The following is a 23734-nucleotide window of genomic DNA, read 5'->3' on the forward strand; positions in this document are numbered from 1 at the left end:
TGAATCAGCAGAATTTCCAATTGAGGCAAATAAAAAAAGATACATTGAGAAATTCTAATCTCATATCGTGGAAAATGCGTGACGGAGGTTTGTGAGACGTGACTGAAGTGAATGCAAAGGAAAGTGGTATATAATGTTTGGAATAACGATGGTCGAACCTCGTGAGAGGATTATGTCCTCTCCGAATTCTCGGATGCTTCAACAGCAGCAACAACAACAACAACAAAATCATCATCGTCATTATCAGCAGGTCATCAAGACTACTCGAGTTCATCATACGTCTAAAAGCAGTCGAGTTGTTACTGTTCAAGAAAAAGTCATCAGATCACGTCTGCAACTTGGATACTCTACACCAACAAACTTTATCAACCGGTAGATATTTTTATTCTCCTTACATTATTAAACATCAAGCCTGATATTACTTGCTTCTTGCTTTCTTGAAAATAATCATTTTAATAAAATTTAGGAAATTTATTTATATTACAGAATAGATTTAGTAGTCAGAACATCACATTTTTGCTGAGCATGCATCATTGATGCAGTCTGATAATTTTTTTTTCGGAATAAAAACCATTTTATTTTTAGTTCTGAATAAATAATGAAGGAAAATCACGTAGGAAGAGTTTGAATAAATAATAAAAATCTCAAAATCCATAAAATCTTGAATTTTAAATAATTTATCTATGGATTGAGTTAAATTAATCATAAACAAAGCTGTGAAAAAGGAATAATATTTTTATAGACTTGAATAATCATAATGGAAAAAAGAAAATATGGCTCCATTATTTTGTTTTATAAATATTTGAATCTCTTCTCATCAATAACTTTCTTTTTGACAGATTAATTTTAAATTACAATGAAAAATGATGTTCTTTAATTAAAAAATAATATTACCAACATCATGAATCCAATAAGAATATTTTATCACAGATTGTGGTTTATATATTCGAACTAATCAACTATTAATTCAATAACAAAGCAATCTCTTCGCTTTTGTAATATTGATAATAATTAAATTTAATTATTATCGACTAGTTTCATTAGCAGTAATAATCAATATTACTCACTGACCATTGATGTCTCTCATCCTCTAAACTGCGACTTAATAATTGAGCTTTTACCAATTAAAATACTCAAACCATTAAAAAAATTATTCCTTTAATTTAATAACCACATTAAAATGCTATCCTTAAAAAATAATAAGTCTTTTGAATTTAAATAAATGTTCTATTCATCCATCATCATTTATTTTAAAATTTATTCATCAAACAGACGTTTTGCTCCACTATACTTTGCCTTTCAACAAATGCAAAAAAAAAATGAAAGAATAAATAAATTGTTCTGGTGATTCAAGAGATAATAAAGCAAATATTGAATTATTCATAAAAAAAATTCAATAAATGTTTCCAAAATTGACTTATCTTTACATAACACGATATTTTGAAAATCATATGGAAGTATTATTCCGTGATGCACGTGATAATCTACGTAATAGTGTTAAAATACAATTTTTCCTGAATAACTCATTATTTTCAATATAATAAGGTTTAAATTGTTATGCTGGTGCTTTTGTACATCATTTGATTCCAACTTCCACGCGATTCTTCAGTCAAAAGCCACAGTTTACCATACCCACAGGATATACACAATGCTCTTGAGTTTCATGCAATTCTTTAAACCACGTTCTCAAAACTTCCGTGATATTCTGAAACAATAGCATCACGTTGTTGTCAAGTTGATGAAGTAAATCTATTCATGCGTCATTTTCAACATTAAAGTTTATTTTTTAACATCCAACGATTAACAGCCATCTGTGGATACTTATTAAGTAATTAAAAATTTTTATCGACACCAAGAGTTATTTTTAGATTTTTCTTACATCATCAGTCACCTTTTGCCTCACATATCATTTCATGACATCAAAAGAAAGTGATAACATTCACTTTTTCATTTTGTCCATTACCCTAGGTTAACTATTATATTATTAAAATACACTAGTATCATCATCTATCATTATCCCATTATTTTACATTAAATAATTTCATCTCATCATTATGATTGTAATACTTTTATTCTCCAATGTTACACAATTCTATTATTTTCCAAATGCAATTACTTTTCATCATACATCAAATTAAAATCATCTTTTCTATCGTTCTTCTAATGAAAAGAAAATCATTTTGTAATAATCATTCCATTGAAAAATATGCTACCTACATTTTTAACTCATTTTAATCATGCTTATATTAATAAATTAACAATTAATCATATTATTTGATTCTTTATATAATAAATTTATTATATAAATATTGAAATATTTTAAGCAAGAAATTTTAATTAATTGATGAATTAATTTTTTCCTATTATTTAATTTATTTATTACTGATAAATACAAAAAAGAAACTAATATTAATAATTTTAATATTACATTTAGTTTATAGTCTAAATAAATTGCATTGCATGTGAACTATTGAGATTATAAAGTTCCCCTCTTTTTTGCGATGATGTTCTGCCGATTGCGTAATGCACTGCTTCTTTTATGTATGTTTTATCTTTTCGCTGGCATCAGTTGGCACTGTATATACATTTATATAATTATTAATGTTGGTGTAAAAAATAACAGGTCTGGCTATAGTGAAATAAAAGCATAACTAAAAATGGGCCTGAGTGCACTTTGTCATCTTTTAGTTTTTAATTGTTTATAACAAGTTAAAATTTTTATAAACAATATATAATTGTTGAGTTATGTGAAGTCATTAACAAACATATTATATTGATACTGACCTTAGTTTTTACCCAGATTATCTCACAATCTTCTTGTTATTAAAAAACAAAATGGCTGAACCGATTTTATTTATCACTTCCGATCTTCTTCATTTTATTATCTTTAAAATGAAATTAGTCTAAACTCGATATCTTTAGTGGTTCTCGAGATATCGAAAACGAAAAAAAAATGTCTCAAAATAATTTCCTAATGGAAAGTTAAAAAGCAGAGTTGATAAAAAAAAATGTCGGAATATTAAAAAAAAATTTCCATTTAAAAATATCCTGAAGTGTTCTAATCAAACTTGACTATTTGACTCGTTACTTTTAGTACGAATACGATAATACCCCAAGGGGCAATTAGACATTTGCGATGATTCTGAGAACTGTTTATCCAACATAATTGCACCACGCGGGAGCTGGAAGACTCTCGTTACGCGACTCACTTATTTTACCATAAGACGACCTGAGGCCATTTTCTCAACGGACGAGTCTCTTTCTCTGATGATTGACACGCAAAAAACCTGACCTGCTGTATACGTATATAGTCAGTGAAATCAGTTGGGAGCTTGGTGTCAATTTAAACGTAAAATGAACAAGAAACAAAGAGAAATAAATGTTAAAGAAGTTTTGTTTGCACTTTGTCATGACCAAGCCTTCATTTTCTTTAGGGGGCCAAGTGGATTATTATCATTTTGCACACCATTAGTCTAGTTTGCTCTCCAAAACTCTCTCTTTGGTGACCTCAAATTTCGGTCAACGATAAGACCACATTTTTTTCGGTAAATATCATTAAAAATATCTGTTTTGGAATTTTTTCTTCAACTCGATATAGAAAATATATATTTTTAGTATTCACTTCCTTGATAAGGAAAGTATGTTGAAATATACTTGTTGATATTAAGCAAGTGACAAGTGAAATTAAAAATAATATTTTAAAAATATATATAACATACTTATTAAAGATATTTATTGAGAAAAAAAAACACATTTAGATCTTTTGATTGAGGTAATTTATTATCAACATCAATCTAAATATTATTCCCATCACTATTTATAATCCTGGATAATATTATACTTCATAAGAAATATATCCTACGCACAAATTTTCTTTTATATGCTTAGAAAAAATAAAAAAAAAGAATTTCCATACTTTTAACGTTCACTTAGAAATTCTGATTTACGATGTACTTCAGCCCTTCATTTTTCTTCCAACCCTGGAAGCATTAAGCTCAGTTGTAAACCCGGAAACGACACGAATTTAATGCTTGGTAAAACGTGAAAGCTCGTAGAAAAAAATCTGATTTCACCATCACTAAAATAAATACAGAGTTCTACCTTACCTACGATATAGATTGTATTTAAAAAAAGCTAGTTTGCAGAGCTGTAGTAAACGTTTTATCACATCAATATTCTAACTGAACAGAGAGTCTTAATGAAGTTAGTGCAATTCGTGTGTCCTTATGCGGAAGCGAGGACCCTTTGGTACACTTTGATGATGCCAAGCGTATCACTAGTGCGTTCTAATCATTAAGGGAATAATTAAAGCGTAACTTATTACCACATACGAAGGTCTCGTGGACTTGTAATTAACGATACCTATTAAATAATTTCCTCTTTGTCCTTGTAGTCGTTATTTACTTATCAACTAATCGAATATCAGCTACTGAAAACTTTAAATAAATTGATGTTTATGATGAAAGCCTGCTTCAGAAGACTGTTGTAAGTAGAGTCTCTTATTTTTTATTCATCATCTGTAATCTTTATTTGAATGTCATGCTGTAGTCTAGCATGAATCGTTTGAGTGATAATTACTTTGATTATATTGCTAACTAATAACTTCATAATGATTGTCACGTTTGAATGATTCATTCTTTTCTAAATTAAACCGGATTATAATCATAATAGATAGTGATTAAAACAAACATTAAATATCATCACTTAAAAAAATTGTTGATGCTTTAAAATGATTTTTCCTTCAAATAAAATGACTTGGTCGTTTGTCGGCATCGATTGAAACATTAATGAGAATAAGAATAAATTTTTTTTTATTGATCATTGAACAGAATTTAAATGGTTTTGGATTTTTATGAACAATAAATGGAGCTCATTGAATTAATTGATAGTTGAATATAAAAATATTATTGTCTAAGCAATAATATGGTATATTAAAAGCAGGAAAATATTTCTAAAAAGTCTTTAAAGTTAAAAAAGAATCATAAAAAAAATATTAACATGCATGATGATTGATAAAGAATTTAATTGTATTTATTATTGACTTTGAAATGATGTGATGTCATTTGTGATGAGAATATTTATTTTTGAATTCAATAAGCAAAAATCCTAAGCAATAATATCAAATTATTCCACCAACTTACCCAGTGTAATTTATTTGACAAATAAATAGCACTATTTTATCTAGAAAAAATGGTTAAAGTGTCGTAGTTCGGTTGGAATTTCAGATAAATTTTTGTCTCCTCCGAAAAAGTTCATGCTAAATATAAATGAATACTTTGTCCGGTTGCCAAGGTCTTCTACATTATATAGACGCAATCGAGTTATTGCTGTCATTGTGTATGTGTTTGGTCCCTTGTGGAAAATCGAGTTGTTCATATCTTTCCAACGAGATAGATAGACGTACAAATCGAGTCTGTGTGTATACGAGTCAACTTCCGTTCGATTTCACCGGATATTTAATTCTCTCTTTCTCTTCTGCTTCTTCCAAACTGATATGTTTCAATATTTATTGTCTTTCGAATTGACCATTTCCGGTGGCTGTACGCAATTTTGCTTACTTCTATAAAATTGTTATTAAAAAAAATGATAACAACAATAATAATTTTATCAATATCTAGCAAAAAATTATTAATCCGCATAATTTTTTAACTTGTACAGTTTGATAATAGAGTTTTGAAAATTCCATGAGCTCAGAGTTGATAAAAAAATTTGGCCAAATAATTATATTTTAATATTTATTTAAATATTTTTAAAATAAAATATATTTTTTTCCATGTGGAATATTAAATATGTTTGATAATAAACTAATTTAACAAGAGTAAAAACATATAGTAGCAGTAATTGGACTGCCTTTTTTTAGAAACAAACAATCAAGAACGATTGGTAACAATTGAATTTTATTATTAACAATTTGTCAAATTTTAAAATTGGTAAATCAATATTAAAATTTTGTTAACAATTTTTTTTTCTTTATTAAATAATTTTTTTCTAACCCATTGTTTGTTTATTAATTGATGCAAAAAATGAATTAATAAGCCCGTCAGTAGAAGAATAAATTAAAAAAATTAATTTGATAAGAATAATATTATAATTGGTGTAATAATTTAATTCTAATTCATTTTAATCAAAGCTTTCTTCTAAATTCCAATTTTAATAAATGTCTAGACGTTCGCCAAAACTGTCTAGATTTTTAATGCCTTCTCATCACTATCAATGAAACCATCATGACGTAATTTTAAAATTCAATTAAATCAACTTCGCTATCAAATCAGCATTAGGTTAAAGAGAGGCTCGGCCACATCGTTACAATTTCCTGAGGAAATCTCACTTTGGTAATTACCTGATACATTAGAATAGATTGTAGTAGCACGTAACAGCTTTGAAGCAGGGTGTGACTAATTTCAGATTTGCAAATAAAATCATAAAAATGATTAAATATATTTTATCATTAAAATGAGAAATTTTTTTTTAAATACATACGTTGCTCATCGATCCATTGAATTAACTTGGAGAATAAATAAACTGGTAGATTTGATGAAGAGAAAAAATAGTAGAATTTATTCAATATCTTCTAGACTGCATTTAATATTAATTGATCCAAGTAAACAAGTCCGCGAACTCATCAAACAATTGAATGAAATTATTCCATGATGATATCCCATTTGCCTCCTCTTTGATATCAAATATTATTCAATTAAGAAAAGAATAACTTGACCTTTTCAATAAAGACGTTGGTCGTTGAAGAAGCAGACATGTTTTAATTAAAATAACCCTATACGTTGCATTATGCGACGTCTTCTGGGTTGTTATGAAAAAAAAAATAAATAATTTATTTTTTCTTTTATTAAATAATATCTCTTAGAATATATTTCTTTCTGATACTGATGTATGTGTGCTTATTCTCCACGTATATCGGTCAATTAAACGGCGCCGAACCGTTACGCGAGATTTGTTTCCCTCACGATGTATTTTATTTTACTCGCGAGAGAGTTTGTAAAACCAACGTGAATCGTTGTACCTCACGATATAACTTGGTAACGGGAAGGCCAGTCTATGCATCACGTTTGCTTTGCGTGTCGCAACTGGACTGTAGCCATTCAGCTGATGTAAAACTAGAGAACTGGAGCATTTCATGTACTTGATATATGTATCTTTATTGCTGACTCTAGCATTACTTCATATGTGAATATATGGAACATGGATAAACATCCTTTGAGAAAAAAAAAATTATGCTCATCAATTACAGGTACTGCAATCATTTTTTTTCTTCTTTTTTTACAATAGATAGATAGTATTTATAAATATCACATGAAGGTATTAAATAATTAAATAATCTAGATAGGTCAAAAAAATTATTCTGGTTTGACTTGATTTTTTATAAATGTTCTAGATTTTTTAATATTTTATTAAAATTTTTATTTTATTTGCACTTGAAAGCATAGAGCTTTGATTTCTTTTTAAAAAATTCTCTGCATTAATTTTAGTTATTACACTAAAAATCTTCAAACATGATTGAAGCTTTTAAAGTAGAATAATTTATTACAAAAAACTAGGAAGCAAAAAATAAGCTTTTTAATCCAAGTTGAAAAATTTAATTAAATTTTTTTGCAAAAAAAAATGAGAAAGCATTTTACTATATCTAGTTTTTGACATGTCTTTACAAAAAAAAAAAAGTAGGATGTATTTAAAAAAAATAGGAAAGCTTTCAAAAGTTAAAACTTGAGCTTTAAAAGCACTGTTTCTCGAACAAGATGAAATTAATCGGATAGAACATGTGGATCTTTTTTCCAATTTCGACTTCAAGGTAGTTTTAAGCAGAAAAAAATACCACTAAAAAAATATGAAAACCTACTACCCGACATTCTTCTAACAATATAACAATATTTGTCCATTAAACTTTATGTACCAAGTAAAACTGGAATACAACACAAACCTCAACCGCTTCCAGTCATTTTTTTCCTCGTGCTTTTGACAGGTATCTTAACCCCCGGAGGGGATACTCTGAAATATCATCAAATAAGAGTAAAAATGAGGGACAAGAACCCGTAGGAATGGCATAGAAATATTATTGTCATGACGGAAGTAAAGACAGGAGGAAGAAAAATCGAAAGATGATATAAAAAAAGGTGGATAATTTTTTTGATGGCACGCGTTGACTTCAGTATGATGTTATGAGGACAAGGGTACTGTATTGAAGCCAAGAAGGGCAAGAAGACGAATGAGAGAGGGTTGAAGTGATAGAGATAGAATCTGTTGTCAAGGCTTCTATGGCGCGTGTCCAAGTGTCGAATGATCCTCTTAAGTAGAAGCTACATTGTCTGAACAACACAAGTAGCTCTTCTTCTTCTCGACTTCTGCTTCTTCATCCTGGATACCTTTTCCTCTTAATACTTGCAGTACTCCAATGTTCACTGCTGTTGAGAACATTGTCTCTGGACATAGAAGAATGAAAATTCTCGAGTTAAAAGGAGTTAAAAATGATGAAAAAGTGAAACAGTATTAAAAGCTCCTTTGAAAGAAGAAAGATCCACTGATGAGAGGTTGATGTAACGACTCACTTGGAAAATCCTTTCCGTTTCTGGACTTTTTCTTTTTAAATTGCGATACTTAAGGTCTCCACTGTGACCATGAAGACTTTCATCAGTTATTACCATTGTCTTCAACAGAAAAAAATAAAACTTTTAATTATTTTTTTCTTCTTTCATTTTTATCATAATGGTAACTTCTTTTATAGCTCATCTAGTCTGTTATTTGGAGGATAAAAAAAAGGCTTTGGAAGTAAATGTTCCAGAAGAGCAGGTGTTCAGATTGAGACGCACGTGCCCCTTGGAATTTTTTTTCTTCTTTCAAGAAGAGTCTGCATCTCTTCAACATCATCGCACGACAAAGTCGATAACATAAGAGAATTGTATGAGTGTGTATATGTACTATTGCAAAAGTGGAAAATTCTTGAGACTTTTATAGATATAAAGTCTATCTACAATCTCTGAAGTTTATCCTCATTTTATCACTTCACACGTAGGTAACAGTGTTTCTCCAATAGTGTCTCCAACGACAGTCATGCAATATGTACTTGCAAAGTACACTTTACAAACTTTAGTTATTGAGTTAGTAACGTTTCCTTTCGAATATTAGAAAACGAGATCTAGTTTGAAGGAAGTGAGATAGAAATTAATTTTGCTCTTCTTATCTTGAAATTAGAATAATTATCTGCTCTTATTTCGTCTTTTTTTCTTGCTAAATGTCTATTCAGCGAACCAAATCGTTCATTAAGTTGTAAGAAAAAATTTTATTTTATTTAAATATTTTTTTTTTCTTAACATTAAAGCAACAAGTGTTTTATTAATAACTATTGATATTTAAACTTGTCTACTTTTTTTTCTATTGAGTAATTAGTAATATTTTTATTTACATTTTTAATATTCATACTATTTTCAATGATTAAAAATATAAAATAATAAATAGATTTTCTATTATTAAAAATAATAAATAGATATTTATTTTTATATTTATTATCATTGCTAATAAATGAAAATTAATAAAAAATCTCAGTGAAATTAAAACAACATTTATTTTACAATTATTTTAGAAAAAAATTGTAATTAAGTTATTGATTTTAATCTACTGAAGCTAGAGAAATTTCTATAAGTTAATGATCTAAATAATTTTGATTAAAATTAGTATAAAGAGAAAATCTAAACATTCACTCATAAAAATTAAACGTTGTTATTTATCTTTATTTAAATAATTACCTAACACTTTATGATCATTAGAAATTTTTTTGTGTTAAAAAATAATATTTTATTATAAGAAAAAAACACTTCTTTCAATTCTATCAATATTTCATGGAATCTAGTAATTATTTTTCAAGGCCTGAAGGAGAGCAGATGTCAAATAATGGCAAATTAAAAAATAATAAAGAAAATGAAAAGAATTGAAGAGATAAAAATAATAAAATTTCACAATTTAAAATAAAAACCATGATCTGCAGATAAGTTTGATCTAAATATCTTGAAATTATTTCAACAAAAAGGTGTATTATGCTAATATTATCCCAAAAGCTCTTTTACTATATTTTACTTTTAGCTGCAATGAAAAACTCCTAGTAAAGCATAATTTATAAAAAAAAAAACTCCTTTATTGCCACTTGAAAAAGTTACATAACTATTTAAAATATCCATATTTTATTTTATTTCCATACTAGTAGAGTATAATCGGTGTTGGATGATCCAAAAGGGGCATTAGTAGTAAAACCAACGAGAGAACGCCAGGTGTAGCTCGAGCGAAGAGAAGGTTATTTCTCTACGATATAAAATAAAATGCGTGTGGTTATGTGCACGCATACGAGAAGCGTGGCACGAGTCTTGGAAGAGTAGTAGCAGCAGACGCCTCGACCAGCAGATGTTCTCCTTGGTTTCAGACTTGGTGTATAGTGTACAAGTAAAAGTAAAGTGGGGTAAAAAAAGACAGGATAAGGGCTCAAACAACCAAGGGATTCTTTTCTCCTTCCCTTTTTTTTTTTTTTGAGCGTCCTTTCTATCATCTGCTGCACTGACAGTGTGTTTGGAGATGTGAAAAGAGAAGCAATAGTCGATAGGCATTGGAATCAAGCAGGTGGAGAGTACTCTGCACTTGGTCAATCCTCAAATCTCAACTCAATATGTTCTAAGGGACGCCTGAATGGAAACACTTTGAAGAAAAAATTTATTTTTCTTTAACAATAAAAAGTGAAGAGTAAAATCAATGAAAAAATACACTTTTATTTGTTTAAAAATAAACAAACAATTTTTATTTTATTTTTATTTAATTTAAAAAGAGATTTGAAAGGTCAAGTGAGTGGAAAATTAATTAATCAATAATTTAGAAAGGTTTAATTAATTTGTTGGAAAAGTTATGATGCCTATTGGTTGTTTAAAAAATATATTTATTAAACCAGATGATAATTGAATCATAAAACATCTTCGAGACTTGAATAGAACAATTACATAGATGGAAACAAACAAGCAGTATCAAAAAAGAGTATTTCTCAAATGGTCAATTATTTTGTTGATCCAAAGTAATTATGGTAGTTAAATTATATTACAAGAGAGCTGGCGGATCCGGGCGGACGCAATTAAAGTACTAGACTAGCTAGTATGTTGGCTACAAAATCTACTCTCCCATGAACATCATAAATATTATCATCGCTATCTATCGCGAGCAAGCTTCCTTCCTCTTATTTTATTTAAGTATAAAATGCAATATTAACACCTCAATGAGCACACTCAATCATCTCAAGATATATCCCAGATTATTATAATCCATTTAAAAATCTCTAATTAGCTGATACTGATCATGATCACTTCTCAACATAAATAATTATTAAATAAAAATACTAAGCTATTAAGCTACTGAGGTATGGATTCTTTGTGAAGAAGCATTCGTCGATGATTACATATACCTGCTGCATGTAAAAGGGCTCGTGCTTCAAACGTCGTTGTGCACCTTCTTGTTGTCCTTAACATCCTCCCACTTCCCTTCCCGAACCTTCTTCGACCCACCACGGTACCTGAAAGTCTTTGCCCCCTGAAATACAAGAGGATTCTTTTCAGTAGCAGCTGCTCTTTCAAAATTCAGTCAAGCTTCAACCTTCGTATCCTCCGGACGCATCGTGTGCTCATTCTGAAACTCATACTCTAGAATAAACCACTATACTTACTAGAGTTATTATAATTAATTAAAAATATCTAATATTATTCACTGAATAATATCATAAATTAGTTTCTATTCAAAATAATGTTTATCTTAAAATGCAAATATTTGCTAAATAATAATAATTAAAATAAAAAGTGAGAGTTAATAATAATATTCGAAACTTGTGGTTATAAATAAATAAAAATATTCCATTAAACAACCAGGCAAAATGATTATTTGTATTTCTGGATTCATTCCAAGGTATGCTTAACTTTGTACATTTTTTTATTGTAATAAATTTTTTGCCACCAGTTTTTTGTTTATTTGTCGTGTATTTAAACATAATTATTACCACAAAATTAATTTTTTTTGATGACTCATTACATGATTCATTGTGTGAGAATACTTGCTATAATTGTTTTCTATTGTGGTTACATTTGTGTAACGGCCACCTGGTGAGTTTGTAAAGATATATAGTGTCAAGGTTTATCCTTAACTCTGAAGCCCTTACAGCATTTACAAACACATTAGAAACCCAATATTGTATTTTGCATATATTAATTATTTATGTGTTATTCTTTACCCTTATATCTATGCCAGTTTATCAGATAGTTCATTTTGAAGTATTTAATTGAATACTTAAAAAAAAAAATTTATTATCAAAGTACAATATGTCATAAATATTCATTTTTCAGTTATTGTTGGGAATTGAATGGTTGATGAATGTAGTTTTGAGTGACTAGGCATCATCATTGTGGTGTCTGAAAGATATTGTGTAGGGAATTTTTTAAATAAACAAATAATACAGTATTATGACAGCTCAAATATTTTTATTGAGTTTCAAAGAATTTTGTCATTCTAAAATTATTATAATAGAGTTGTAACACACTAATGATGTAATTTCAAGTAACTTGGCTTATCCTTCACCATTTGTTTGCTCATTTCCTTGGAAATGAAAAAAAAATAAAATGTTATTCAACAAAAGAAGAATATTTTTAAAAATGTCTAGTTCATTTCAACAAATGTTAATCTTAAAGAAAGCTTGCAATATTTTATTTTAAAAAAATAAGTTTCTATCTAGATATTAAAAAAGTTGGGTTTTATTATTAAAATCAAACTTTTTTACATCACAATAATTATCTTACAAAGGCCAACGTTATGAAATGCAATAAAACTTGCTGCGTTATACATAAAAATAGCAAACTCTTAATTATGTTGACTGTAATCAAGTAGTTATAATTACCCAGCTGAAAGAAAAATATTAAAAAATTTTTCTTCTTGTTGTATTGTCTGTATTTTTTCTCTGTCATATCTGCTTCATTTTCTTTTAGTGCTCCAAGATATATTTACCTCATTTCACTTTCAAAATAAACTAAAATAGCTGTGTAATAAAGCTGGAATAAGTTATTACATATCTAAGCTATGTCACTCCAAGTTGAATGGGCGTTTTATTAAAACAGACGTAAAGAAATGTAGAAAATGTGAGAGACTGTCAACTATAGTTTTGACGTTGCATTTACATACCCTATTCGTATATTAGTCTCTCGTATTGCATGTATAAAGGATGTCTTTTACAAGTTGAAACTGCGCTCCATTAATCCCGAGATGAATTTGTGTACACGACGATATTAATTTTCACTCACTTGGGTAGACTTGTCAAATGCACCGACATCAGTACATAGCCTGGCCATTGCTAAATGTTCCGTCACTGGTGGAAATTACGTTCGGCAGTCATGTTCATGTCTCTTCCATGATATTGAATGATACTTTAGTCCAAAGTAATGTATCTCAATCCATGTCCATCTCCTTGAATCCAACTTTCTCTTATCAATTCAAAAACCATATTATTATTGGATCTTTCTACTACTTTAGCTGCTGATTATTACCATTAAATACCTACAACTAAAGACAACATTGTAAATGATGATTTAAAAAATTCTAAGAACTTCAGTTGTCAATGAATTGATGCTAATTTTATACAATTAAAAAAATTCCATCGATTAGCAAGAAAGTAATAATATATTGGTGCTATTATTATCTAGGTATGCAGTAGAAATTTTATAAATGATTACTTAGAATGAATGCTAAAAAAAGAACTGGTGAATTTAATAAAAGATTCCAATAAATAGATATATTGAACGTCAAACAGTATTATGTGATGTCAGATGATGTCAGTTGATCTTATAATTATATCTAGAGGTTTCTCTCCGAGTTTTTCTATAATCTTAAAATCGTAATAGGCTCGCAGAAGTCCTAGAAAACAACTCCAATCAATACTTATTCAGGCAAAAATTTTTCCTGAGTGACAAAGTTGGATCAATCCAATAAATACTCTTGCATAATTTTAAATAAATCAGCCTTCTCATCTGAACAAAAATAGAAAAAACTCTCGCGTGAATCGATTGATGATGCAACGACTTAATAGGTCAACATGTCGGTTGCATACAAAAAATTTTCCGGATGTACTACCAGCTGTTTCACCAGCCATTGATTATCAATATAAACTCTAATCAATTTGCTTTTAAATATAATGTCTTTAAAAAAATATTGGACGTGCAAAATGATAATAAATATATTGTTTTATGTTACAGCTTTCCTCAAAAAATTGATCGACCCAATCATAACACCAGTTTGGGTCAGAATCTTGGACCAAGTACTCATGGTGTCTACTCTTCTGGTAGTCAAACGTCTCTATCGACTTCCTACATAACTGGTCAATCGTACATGCAGTCTCAGAATTACGGTCACGCACCATATCCTTCGCAGACGATGCAAGTGTATCCCCACACCGGATACAATCAGCCACAGAGCTACGGTACAATGGTCCAAGGATATGGAGGACAGCCACAGTCTGGTTATCAGCAAGCTCATCATAAAAAAGGATCCATTAGGAATGGGGATGTGCTCAAGCGATGTAGACTTCAAACAGCGTAAGTAATTTTTTGCTTCCTCTTGAAATTTCGAAATGATCATTTATTATTTCTTGTAGTCACATCGCATGGCTTGATAAAACACTTGTTATAATATAGCTGGTTCATTTAATAATTAAGGTTTATCTTTAGAGTAGACGTCGTTCTGACTTTACATCACAGTTCCGCTGAGTTCATTCATTCGAATTCACCTTCCGATGAGATTTATTTATTCAAGTCAGTTTAATGTGCACGTTTTCGTCAAATTTACTTGCTCTATCATCATACATCTCTATTAGTTTTATTCACTCAACCACACATCATCCGTTAGATTTATCTAACTAATTTCATTCATCCGTTAGATCTACTTTTTTCATCATCGTAGCATGAACACACTATCCTCTGCTGTTTAATGTTTAATATAAATAACTTTACTAAATACTAAATGTAATATTATACTTCCGATACACATTTTACTCAGTTTAAATAACTTTACATTAATATTAAAAGTTGAGATAAATAATTACAAATTTATTTACTTTACCATTGCCTGATATTTTTTCTCACACAAGTTTAAACAAACTGGAATTATTTATTAACTTATTTATTTTTCATTTTCAGTAGCTACGAACTCTCGCAGGATCTGCTAGATAAACAGATTGAAATGCTGGAGCGAAAGTACGGTGGAGTCAAAGCAAGGAATGCTGCTCTAACGATTCAGAGAGCATTTAGGAGGTATACACTGTTGAAAAAATTCGCAGCAATCACAGCAATGGCAAAAGCAGAAAAAAGACTAAGCAGAAATATTCAAGAAAACACAGAACGTACTGGAGTGATGAGTGATCATGATAGAATTCTTTACCATAATCAAATCTACATTCAACAGTCACCACAGACGACAAATCGACCTGTGCCTATTAGAAGTATGTCTTTAAGGGAACGAAGACATGCGGAAAATGCAGCAATGCCAAGAAGTCAAAGTGGTAGATGTGAAGTTCAGATGATGAGCCAAATTAATGCTGGACATCAGCATTCGCCTTACAGTCTCCATCAAAGTGGCAGACACACTCCATCACTTACCCCAAGTCCTTGCGGAAGACATCAACCACCAGCTAGTCCTTGTTGGGATACTAGCTCTCAAGAGAGTGGCTCTAGCATTCATTATTATAATCCTCAAGTAAGAAAGCATTTTATTTTATGATAATAAATTCTTAGATGTTATGAAGAATATTGGAATTTTCATAAAATTTTATTAAAATTGAAACATCAAAGCATTGAAAAAAAGATTATATTAAACAAAAAATTTCATTAAGTAATAAATTTACCTTGACGTTGATCACATAAATGTAGTAGTAAAGGCAAGATTGAAGGGCCATTAAAAACAGATTAATTAGTAAATAATTAATTACAGGAAACTCTATGTGGTCTTCGGCAAGAGACTCCTCCAAGAGATCTTCATCGAACCCCTTGCACTTCACCTTCAACTCCTCACAACCTTCAGACTCCTTTGACTCATAGTTGGGGTAATTCTTCACAATTAAGTTCGGGAGGAAGAAGTCGAGGCTCTGGAAAGAAAGTCCCGCCTGAAGTTCCAAAGAGAACATCTTCCATAAGCTCAAGATCGATGGAGCAAAGACACAACGGATTAAGTAAGAGCGTTGAAAATGGAAGTCTGAGTTCAGTTCAAAGTTCTGGAAGTGACTCAACTAACTGCGAAAGCTCTGAAGGCGACGCTCAACGCGGCTCTCCGATTTGGAAACACAAAGGGATCGTAAGTACTTTAGGAAAATTTTAATTGATACCTCCGGAAGAGGCCTTATCACAGTGTTCCTTATCTTCTCCAAGTCAATTTCATTTTTAAGTAAAGAGATGAATGTAAACCAATTTCGTTATTTGTTATTACAGTCTAGTTCACCAGAGCATCAAGATTGTGGCCATGCTCCTGACAATAACAATATGATCAATAATGCCAAGGATCTTAATCATTCACACGCGAGCTCAGGATATCAATTGCCTATTATGGATCATGTAGAAACAATACCTCAAGCAAGTTATAAAGTGTCTGAAACAGTGAGAAAGAGACAATATCGTGTGGGATTGAATTTGTTCAATAAAAAACCTGAAAGAGGCATTACGTATTTAATAAGAAGGGGATTTCTTGAAAATAGTCCTCAAGGAGTTGCTCGGTTTTTGATCAGCAGGAAAGGTCTATCGAAGCAGATGATCGGAGAATATCTTGGGAATTTACAAAATACCTTTAATATGGCGGTATTAGAGTAAGTATTGATCCACTAAAATTGCCAAGTTGTATCGTAAATAAAATATTTATTTAAACAACATTGGCAGCAAAATAGAATAAATTATTCAGTTAAATTAATTTAATATTTCTTTTTTAGATGTTTTGCTCACGAGTTGGACTTGGCAGGAATGGAAGTAGATGTGGCTTTAAGAAAATTCCAGGCATACTTTAGGATGCCTGGAGAAGCCCAAAAAATTGAAAGATTAATGGAAGTATTTAGCCAACGTTACTGCCAATGTAATCCGAATGTTATTTTGAGACTCAGATCGCCAGATACAGTATTCGTATTGGCGTTTGCTATCATCATGCTCAATACGGATTTGCACACACCAAATCTCAAACCAGAGAGAAGAATGCGACTGGAAGATTTTGTCAAAAATCTTCGTGGCATCGACGACTGTGGGGATATTGATAGAGACATCCTTGTTGGAATTTATGAGAGAGTCAAAGCAAATGAATTCAAACCCGGATCAGATCATGTCACTCAAGTGATGAAGGTGCAAGCTACGATAGTTGGTAAGAAGCCCAATATGGCTCTTCCACACAGGAGACTTGTCTGTTACTGCAGACTTTACGAGATCCCTGACATTCACAAAAAAGAAAGGCCTGGAGTTCATCAGAGAGAAGTGTTTCTCTTCAATGACCTTCTTGTGGTCACTAAGATCCTTAGCAAAAAGAAAAGCAGTGTTACTTATACATTCCGCCAGAGCTTCCCGCTTTGTGGAATGGTTGTTACGCTTTTTGAAGTTCCACGTGAGTATTATCAACCTTTTTCAAGTAGTTGTAGATAATAAATCTTACTTAAAAAGAGCTTTTCTCAATGGTTCTATTGAAACTGCATTCAACTCAGTAAAAAATTTTTAATCAAATACTTTGTACGTACATATTCCATTTTCGTTATCAGACATTATATAATGGATAAAGTTAAACAATAAGTTCAAATTAACTTCATTTTCCAATTTTAATGAATGCCTGAAATAACCCTATTATTCTTGCTATGTATATAATATTAATTATAATACATTGAATAGCAGTAAAAATTCCTTTTAAAAAAAATCTCTAGCTTTAATAATTCCTTTAACTTATTAATCTACTTTTCTATTGTATAATTGATGATTTGTAAAGATTAAACCTCAACAATATACAAAATGAAACCTACAAAAAACATGATACTGATGACCTACTTTTATTAAAGTCAAAATGTAATTCCATTTTTTTTTTATAACTTTAATAACTGAATGTTATTCTACCTTTTTCAGATTATCTTTATGGTATCAGGCTTTCACAGCGAGTCGATGGCAAAGTACTAGTCACATTCAATGCAAGAAATGAGCACGACCGTTGCAAGTTTGCTGAAGATTTAAGAGAATCTATTAGTGAAATGGACGAGATGGAAGCATTACGGATTGAAACAGAGTTGGAACGGCAGAAGAGCAGTCGAGGTACTAGAGGAAGTTCAGAAAATCGAGATTCTGGTGTAGCTGATGTTGAAGTATGTCCTTGTCCTGGTCCATGCTTAGAGCGACCGGAGGTTGCGGACTTGGATTCGCAGCTGAAGAGATCTGCTCTTAGCAATTCTCTTCTCGACATTCACGAACAATGTGAGTTTTATTGATCAATTAATTTTTTTATGCATCAGCAATATTTAATATTACTCAACTGGTTGAGTTGAAGTTTTAATTCAGTGCTCAATAGTTTTTTTCATTACTTGAATAATAATTTTTTTTTAATTTCTAGTTGCTGGCGAGAAACCACAGAGACGAGGCAGTGTTGGATCTCTGGACAGTGGTATGTCAATTTCATTTCAATCGACTTCCGCTAGCTCGATGAGCCAAGGCGTGAAGCATCCTGGACAAATTCACTCTGTTCATCCAGGGGCTACAATCCCTGGTGGAGGTAAAGGCCTGGCTCAGCAGCCATCTTTTTTAGGAGGTCTATTTGCAAAACGCGAACGTAAGCTGTCGCAATCAGAGGAAGCTGGAGGGCCCTACAGTCGTACCACAGAAGTTTAAAATGAGTCTCAATCTTATCAGTTCTTGGTGGAAGATAGTAGAACCATTAAACTATTGAAAGTCATGAATTTCCCAATTTTTACAACAACTTATGGTAAGCTAAATTATCGAAAACCATTGAGATAAATTATCTACAGGTTTTGGGTGGGAGAGAGGTTAACTGTAAAGGTCGATCATTTTAATTACTTGAAAGAATAAAAATACAAAAAAAAAATTAATAAAGTTAATTGGGCAGGATCCAATTCTAATCAACTAATTCGACTATCTCATTTCCTTAAGCATGTATAATATATTTATTGGCCTACAGTTCGACATCGTCTTTTTAATTATTCACATTATGAAGATGGGCGAACGAAAATAACTAAAGATTTTCAAGGTTGTATAAATAATACTAATGCTAACAATAATCATAATAATGGTAACGATAACAATAATGATATTAATGTGAGGGAATATAATGTGAAAATTGTGCTCATTAACAAACGCAATTAATGGAATTAATAAGCACCGAGAAGAGTAAAAAAAAAAACATGTAAATAATAGAAATAATTGAATTAGTTAAGTATCAAAAACCGTCTGCAAGAAAATAATTGATTAATTAATGAACTTGATCGTAAAATAGCTAAGTGATTAAGTATGTAAATAACGGCAATACATCAGTATAATAATTATTGTAAGCCTATCATTGTTCAATAATTAGTTTATTATTATTTTCATAATTTTCGACGGAAGATGCATGACAATATTTACAAACATTTGACAAAAATTGTCTTTTTAAATTATGAAATATTAAGTTGATTTAAATTAATTTTTTCAATTTGATGAATATTTTAACCACTTGTGTAAAGATTGAGAATGATTTATAGATTTATTGAGATCAATTTTTTCATCATTAAAAAATTACTCACACTGTAAATAGTTTAATATTTGTATGGAAAAATAGCTGAGCATTATGATAAGAATATTAAATAAATTAATTAGATAATAGATAAATAAATGAAATAAGGAAAATATTAATTATTGTGGCAAAAATGATGTTAAGCTAATAAAGATATGAATTAACTTAGGTAAAAAAGTCATATATCAATTATGAACAGATTATAATTGAATATGATCCATCGATTTATAATATTTATAAGATTTTTTTACCTGAGAAATGATTGAGATTTATGTAGGATAAATTAACAAAGTGAAGGATAAAAGAGATCAAAGATAATAGTTCAATAAATCTCAATTGTTAATCCGCGAACTCTAGTCTTGTCAATACAGTCGTACACTTTTTCTTATGAATAAAATAGATATTTAAGACCATAAAACGTTCATTAGTATAAAGAAAATATCATGAAATACAAACCACAAAAAAATTAAATGAAAATAAGACGTACTCACGAATTGATTTTAAATTAACTATAGTGAAGTTAAATGAAATTAATCGCGTCAATTTGTTAGAAGAAAAAACCAACAAAATAAGGGAGAAATAAATTAAGGTGAATTCAGGGAATTTCATTTGTTCTAAATTCTGTGATAAAATTGCAATGAAGACTGATAATCAACACCCAATACGAGTCTTTTAATTGGAAGCAATAGCTCTCTACATTAATATTTCTCTTACTATAATGTTTTATAAGTAGATTCCTTCAATGTTATAATAAAATTTTACTCACAATACATGAATCGTCACATCGAATCATATGTTAATTATATTGTTTTGCTATAAAATAATCTGCAATTTGACGCGATTGTATTGGAAATAAAAATTAATTAAAAATGTATTACAATCTGTCGGTAGGTTTCATGTCATTTCGTTTACATCATTTTTTAATCTTAATTTTAATTTAATGCCATCAATCATATAATTGATTCATCGAAAGAAAGTAATTAGAAATAAAATCATCATTTATAAATTCATTTATAAAATCAGGAAGTATTCATCAGATGTTATAATCTATTGATAAATTGAAAATTATTAAATGAAGTTTGATAAATTGTTATTAGTATGTACAGTTCATGTTTAATTTATCAAATATCTTTATAAGCAATGAGAACTTCATATCATATTATATGTAACTGGTATAAAACAATGAATTAATCAGGAACGAAAGTAATACAAATAATTAATGTATTCAATTTATGGCAATACAAATTTGTTCTGTTGACAATATACTATGAACTGCATTTACATAATGAAAAAAAAATAAGAATAAAGATGCTATAAACTATGGTTATTCTAAAATTTAGGTAAAAAATAATAACTGATGTAATATAAAACAAATAAACAAAAACAATGTAAATAATAGATATTAAAACGAAATGGATATACGATTTTATCGACAAATTGTATCAGTAATAATAATACGATTGTAACATTTATAATCGTCCTTTATTATTATTCGTTATCAGTGTAACGTGTAACTTCTAATAATTTATGGAAAATTTTAAAAATTAATGAATTTGTAGTCAAAATAAATTATATATGTATCAGGATACACCGATAAAGACTTATGCGAAATAAAATAAAATATTGATCTGTCTAACAAGTGAATTTTATTTCTATCACATGTCACTTCTACCTCTAGACTAAGAATTTGTTTTTAAGGAATAAAAAATAATACTTAAAAAAAAAGATAGACATCAATCAAAATTTCTTTTTAATTACAATACAAGCATTTATTGAAAATGAATTTTAGTCTTACAAATTAAAACAAATTAATTATTAATCACTAAAAATATGAACAATAATAATTGTAATTGATTATTATATTTATAAGGAAATCTATTGTAATGAAGAAAATGAATTTGTTTACAAAGATTAAAAGATATAAATGCATAACACTACTTACTTGTACTATAAAGCTTTCTATGTTCTTTCTTTCAAATCTTCAAGTAACAATTGAAAGGATTGAATTATAAGTAAATGATGACAGAAGATTAAAACGATTAAGTAGATAATAATTAACAGTAATATTACACATTAATTATGAATTTATATTAGAAAAAAAAGCTTTGTTTTGTTTTTAATGTCATTAGTTTATTATGAAATATCAATTGAAGATAGTTTAATAGTTATAAAAAGATTTAAAAGTATATAGAATTTTCAAAAAATGGTAAATGTGAGAGATGAAAGAAAAATCTCCATATCAAAGTTTGTTAATATAATTTATTGTATATCGAGGTTTCAACATGGAAAAGTACAAATATTGCAATATAGGGCCCGCGAGCTCTCCTCGGGAGGGAGGGAGGGAGGGATATCTGCAGTACAATTGCATAAGGAAGGTGATGGACAGGGATTATTTTCATTTATTTATCCTTCTCATAGTGCATTTCATCATTTTTCTTTAATATCTTCCTTTCTTATAACAGAGGGACGAGAGACGACGCACGTGCGAGAGTCGAGAATTATTGATTTATTCATTTTTGCTTAGGTCAAGAAGGTCGGGGACTGCAGGAAGGAGGTATATGTATTGTTGGGAATATGGTAAGATCTCATTTACGATTCTTATAAATTGTCACTCAAACAAACACAACGACACAATAAAAATGGTATAGAGTTTAATGAAAAGAATACATAAGTATCGTTTGTGTCTGTATATGAGTGTTGGACGACATTATTGTGAACATGTCACTCAATCATTAGCTTTTTTGTCTTGTAATATGCTTTATGGTTTTAATATAATTTTTATAAGGAAGAGGTTCCCTCCTCTCCATGGCCCCCGCATATATTTAATACTCATTGCTTCGCCCTTTGCGCGCTCGTCCTTCGTATCTCTTAAGAATTTTTTTTTTTTTTTTTAATTATCAACTTTTTTTTAACTTTTTTTTTTTCGTTATTTATAACATTTTTCGTCTCACCAATCCTCAACTGAGGCGGCCAAAGAAACGAGAAGGTAATTAAGAATAAAATTACAATAAATATCGAATCAATTATAGGAGATGAATTCGAGCGCGCTTAGGTGACAATAATTAACTACAATTTCCCGACACGCAGTAGCACGCTTTTAATTATCGTCAATTATTTTTCAATTTATTTAAAAAATAATAAAATAATCATGTATTTATTTATTTTTTTTTTTAATATTATTATTCATCGATTGATTTTTTAATTTTTTTTTTTTTCATTTTAAGAAAACTTTTTTATTTTTGCAAATAAAAAATTGACGACTTTATTAGCACACTACATGATGGTCGGGAATGAAGTACTTTCTCTCTTTATCTCGTTCTCTCTCTTCCTTTCGCTCTCTCACTCTCGCTTTTAATTAATTTTTTTTCTCGAGAACGCATGCAGCTTGTTATGTTTTAGTTGACAAAGCTTTTTTTTTTGTTTATAACTCTCTGTTTTTAACGTCCCCTAAAAATTATCTTTCTCGTCTCGTTCTCTTAAATTTCTAGCGCTCGGAATTCTCTTCATAATTCATTTTTTATGCAACACATAATGCGACTAGGTAGTACAGGTTAATAATTAATAATTAATATCATTAGTTATATAATAATAACGTATGACTAGACAATGCAAGATAATAATTATATCGTAAATATTAATAATCATGGATCGCAATTTATATCAACAATGTGATGGCGCGTATTATTTGTTGTTTATTCATTCTGTGTGGGTGTATGTGTAACTGTAAAATATTACCTAAATTGCGCGCGGTATATTTTGTCCCCCTTGTGTTTACATCACTGTTCTCTGTATGGATAATTATTTATTTATTTATTTTATTATTATTTTGTTTTTTTTTTTTTAATCAATCTGTGTGCGTTTTCTCGTATTTTAAATCTTTTCTTCTTTTCAACCCGTGTATAATAGTCTGCCTTCTGAGTGTGCGTGATCAATTATCAGTGTA

The 23734-nt window shown here is 29.6% G+C and overlaps 1 protein-coding gene across 8 annotated transcripts in view; it reads left to right on the plus strand.

Annotated features, from left to right (window-relative positions):
- siz (Brefeldin-resistant Arf-GEF family protein schizo) overlaps window positions 1-20520 on the plus strand; it is a 60696-nt gene extending 40176 nt beyond the window's left edge. For 5 of the 8 annotated variants that reach the window (XM_035078231.1, XM_035078232.1, XM_035078239.1 and 2 more), the window contains 7 exons: window positions 14265-14603; window positions 15204-15759; window positions 15994-16353; window positions 16488-16858; window positions 16979-17634; window positions 18141-18482; window positions 18619-20520. In XM_035078231.1, the coding sequence (XP_034934122.1) occupies window positions 14265-14603; window positions 15204-15759; window positions 15994-16353; window positions 16488-16858; window positions 16979-17634; window positions 18141-18482; window positions 18619-18893 (2899 nt within the window). In that variant the 3' untranslated portion in view covers window positions 18894-20520. Of the gene's footprint in view, window positions 373-11887; window positions 11935-14264; window positions 14604-15203; window positions 15760-15993; window positions 16354-16487; window positions 16859-16978; window positions 17635-18140; window positions 18483-18618 lie in introns of those variants that run through there. The other 3 variants (XM_035078234.1, XM_035078233.1, XM_035078238.1) reach the window with 3 other exon arrangements.
- The last annotated feature ends 3214 nt before the right edge of the window (window positions 20521-23734 follow it).

Source organism: Chelonus insularis, unplaced genomic scaffold (assembly GCF_013357705.1).
Source record: "Chelonus insularis isolate UGA/USDA-ARS -01 unplaced genomic scaffold, ASM1335770v1 contig_150_pilon, whole genome shotgun sequence".
NCBI classification, from domain to species: domain Eukaryota; kingdom Metazoa; phylum Arthropoda; class Insecta; order Hymenoptera; family Braconidae; genus Chelonus; species Chelonus insularis.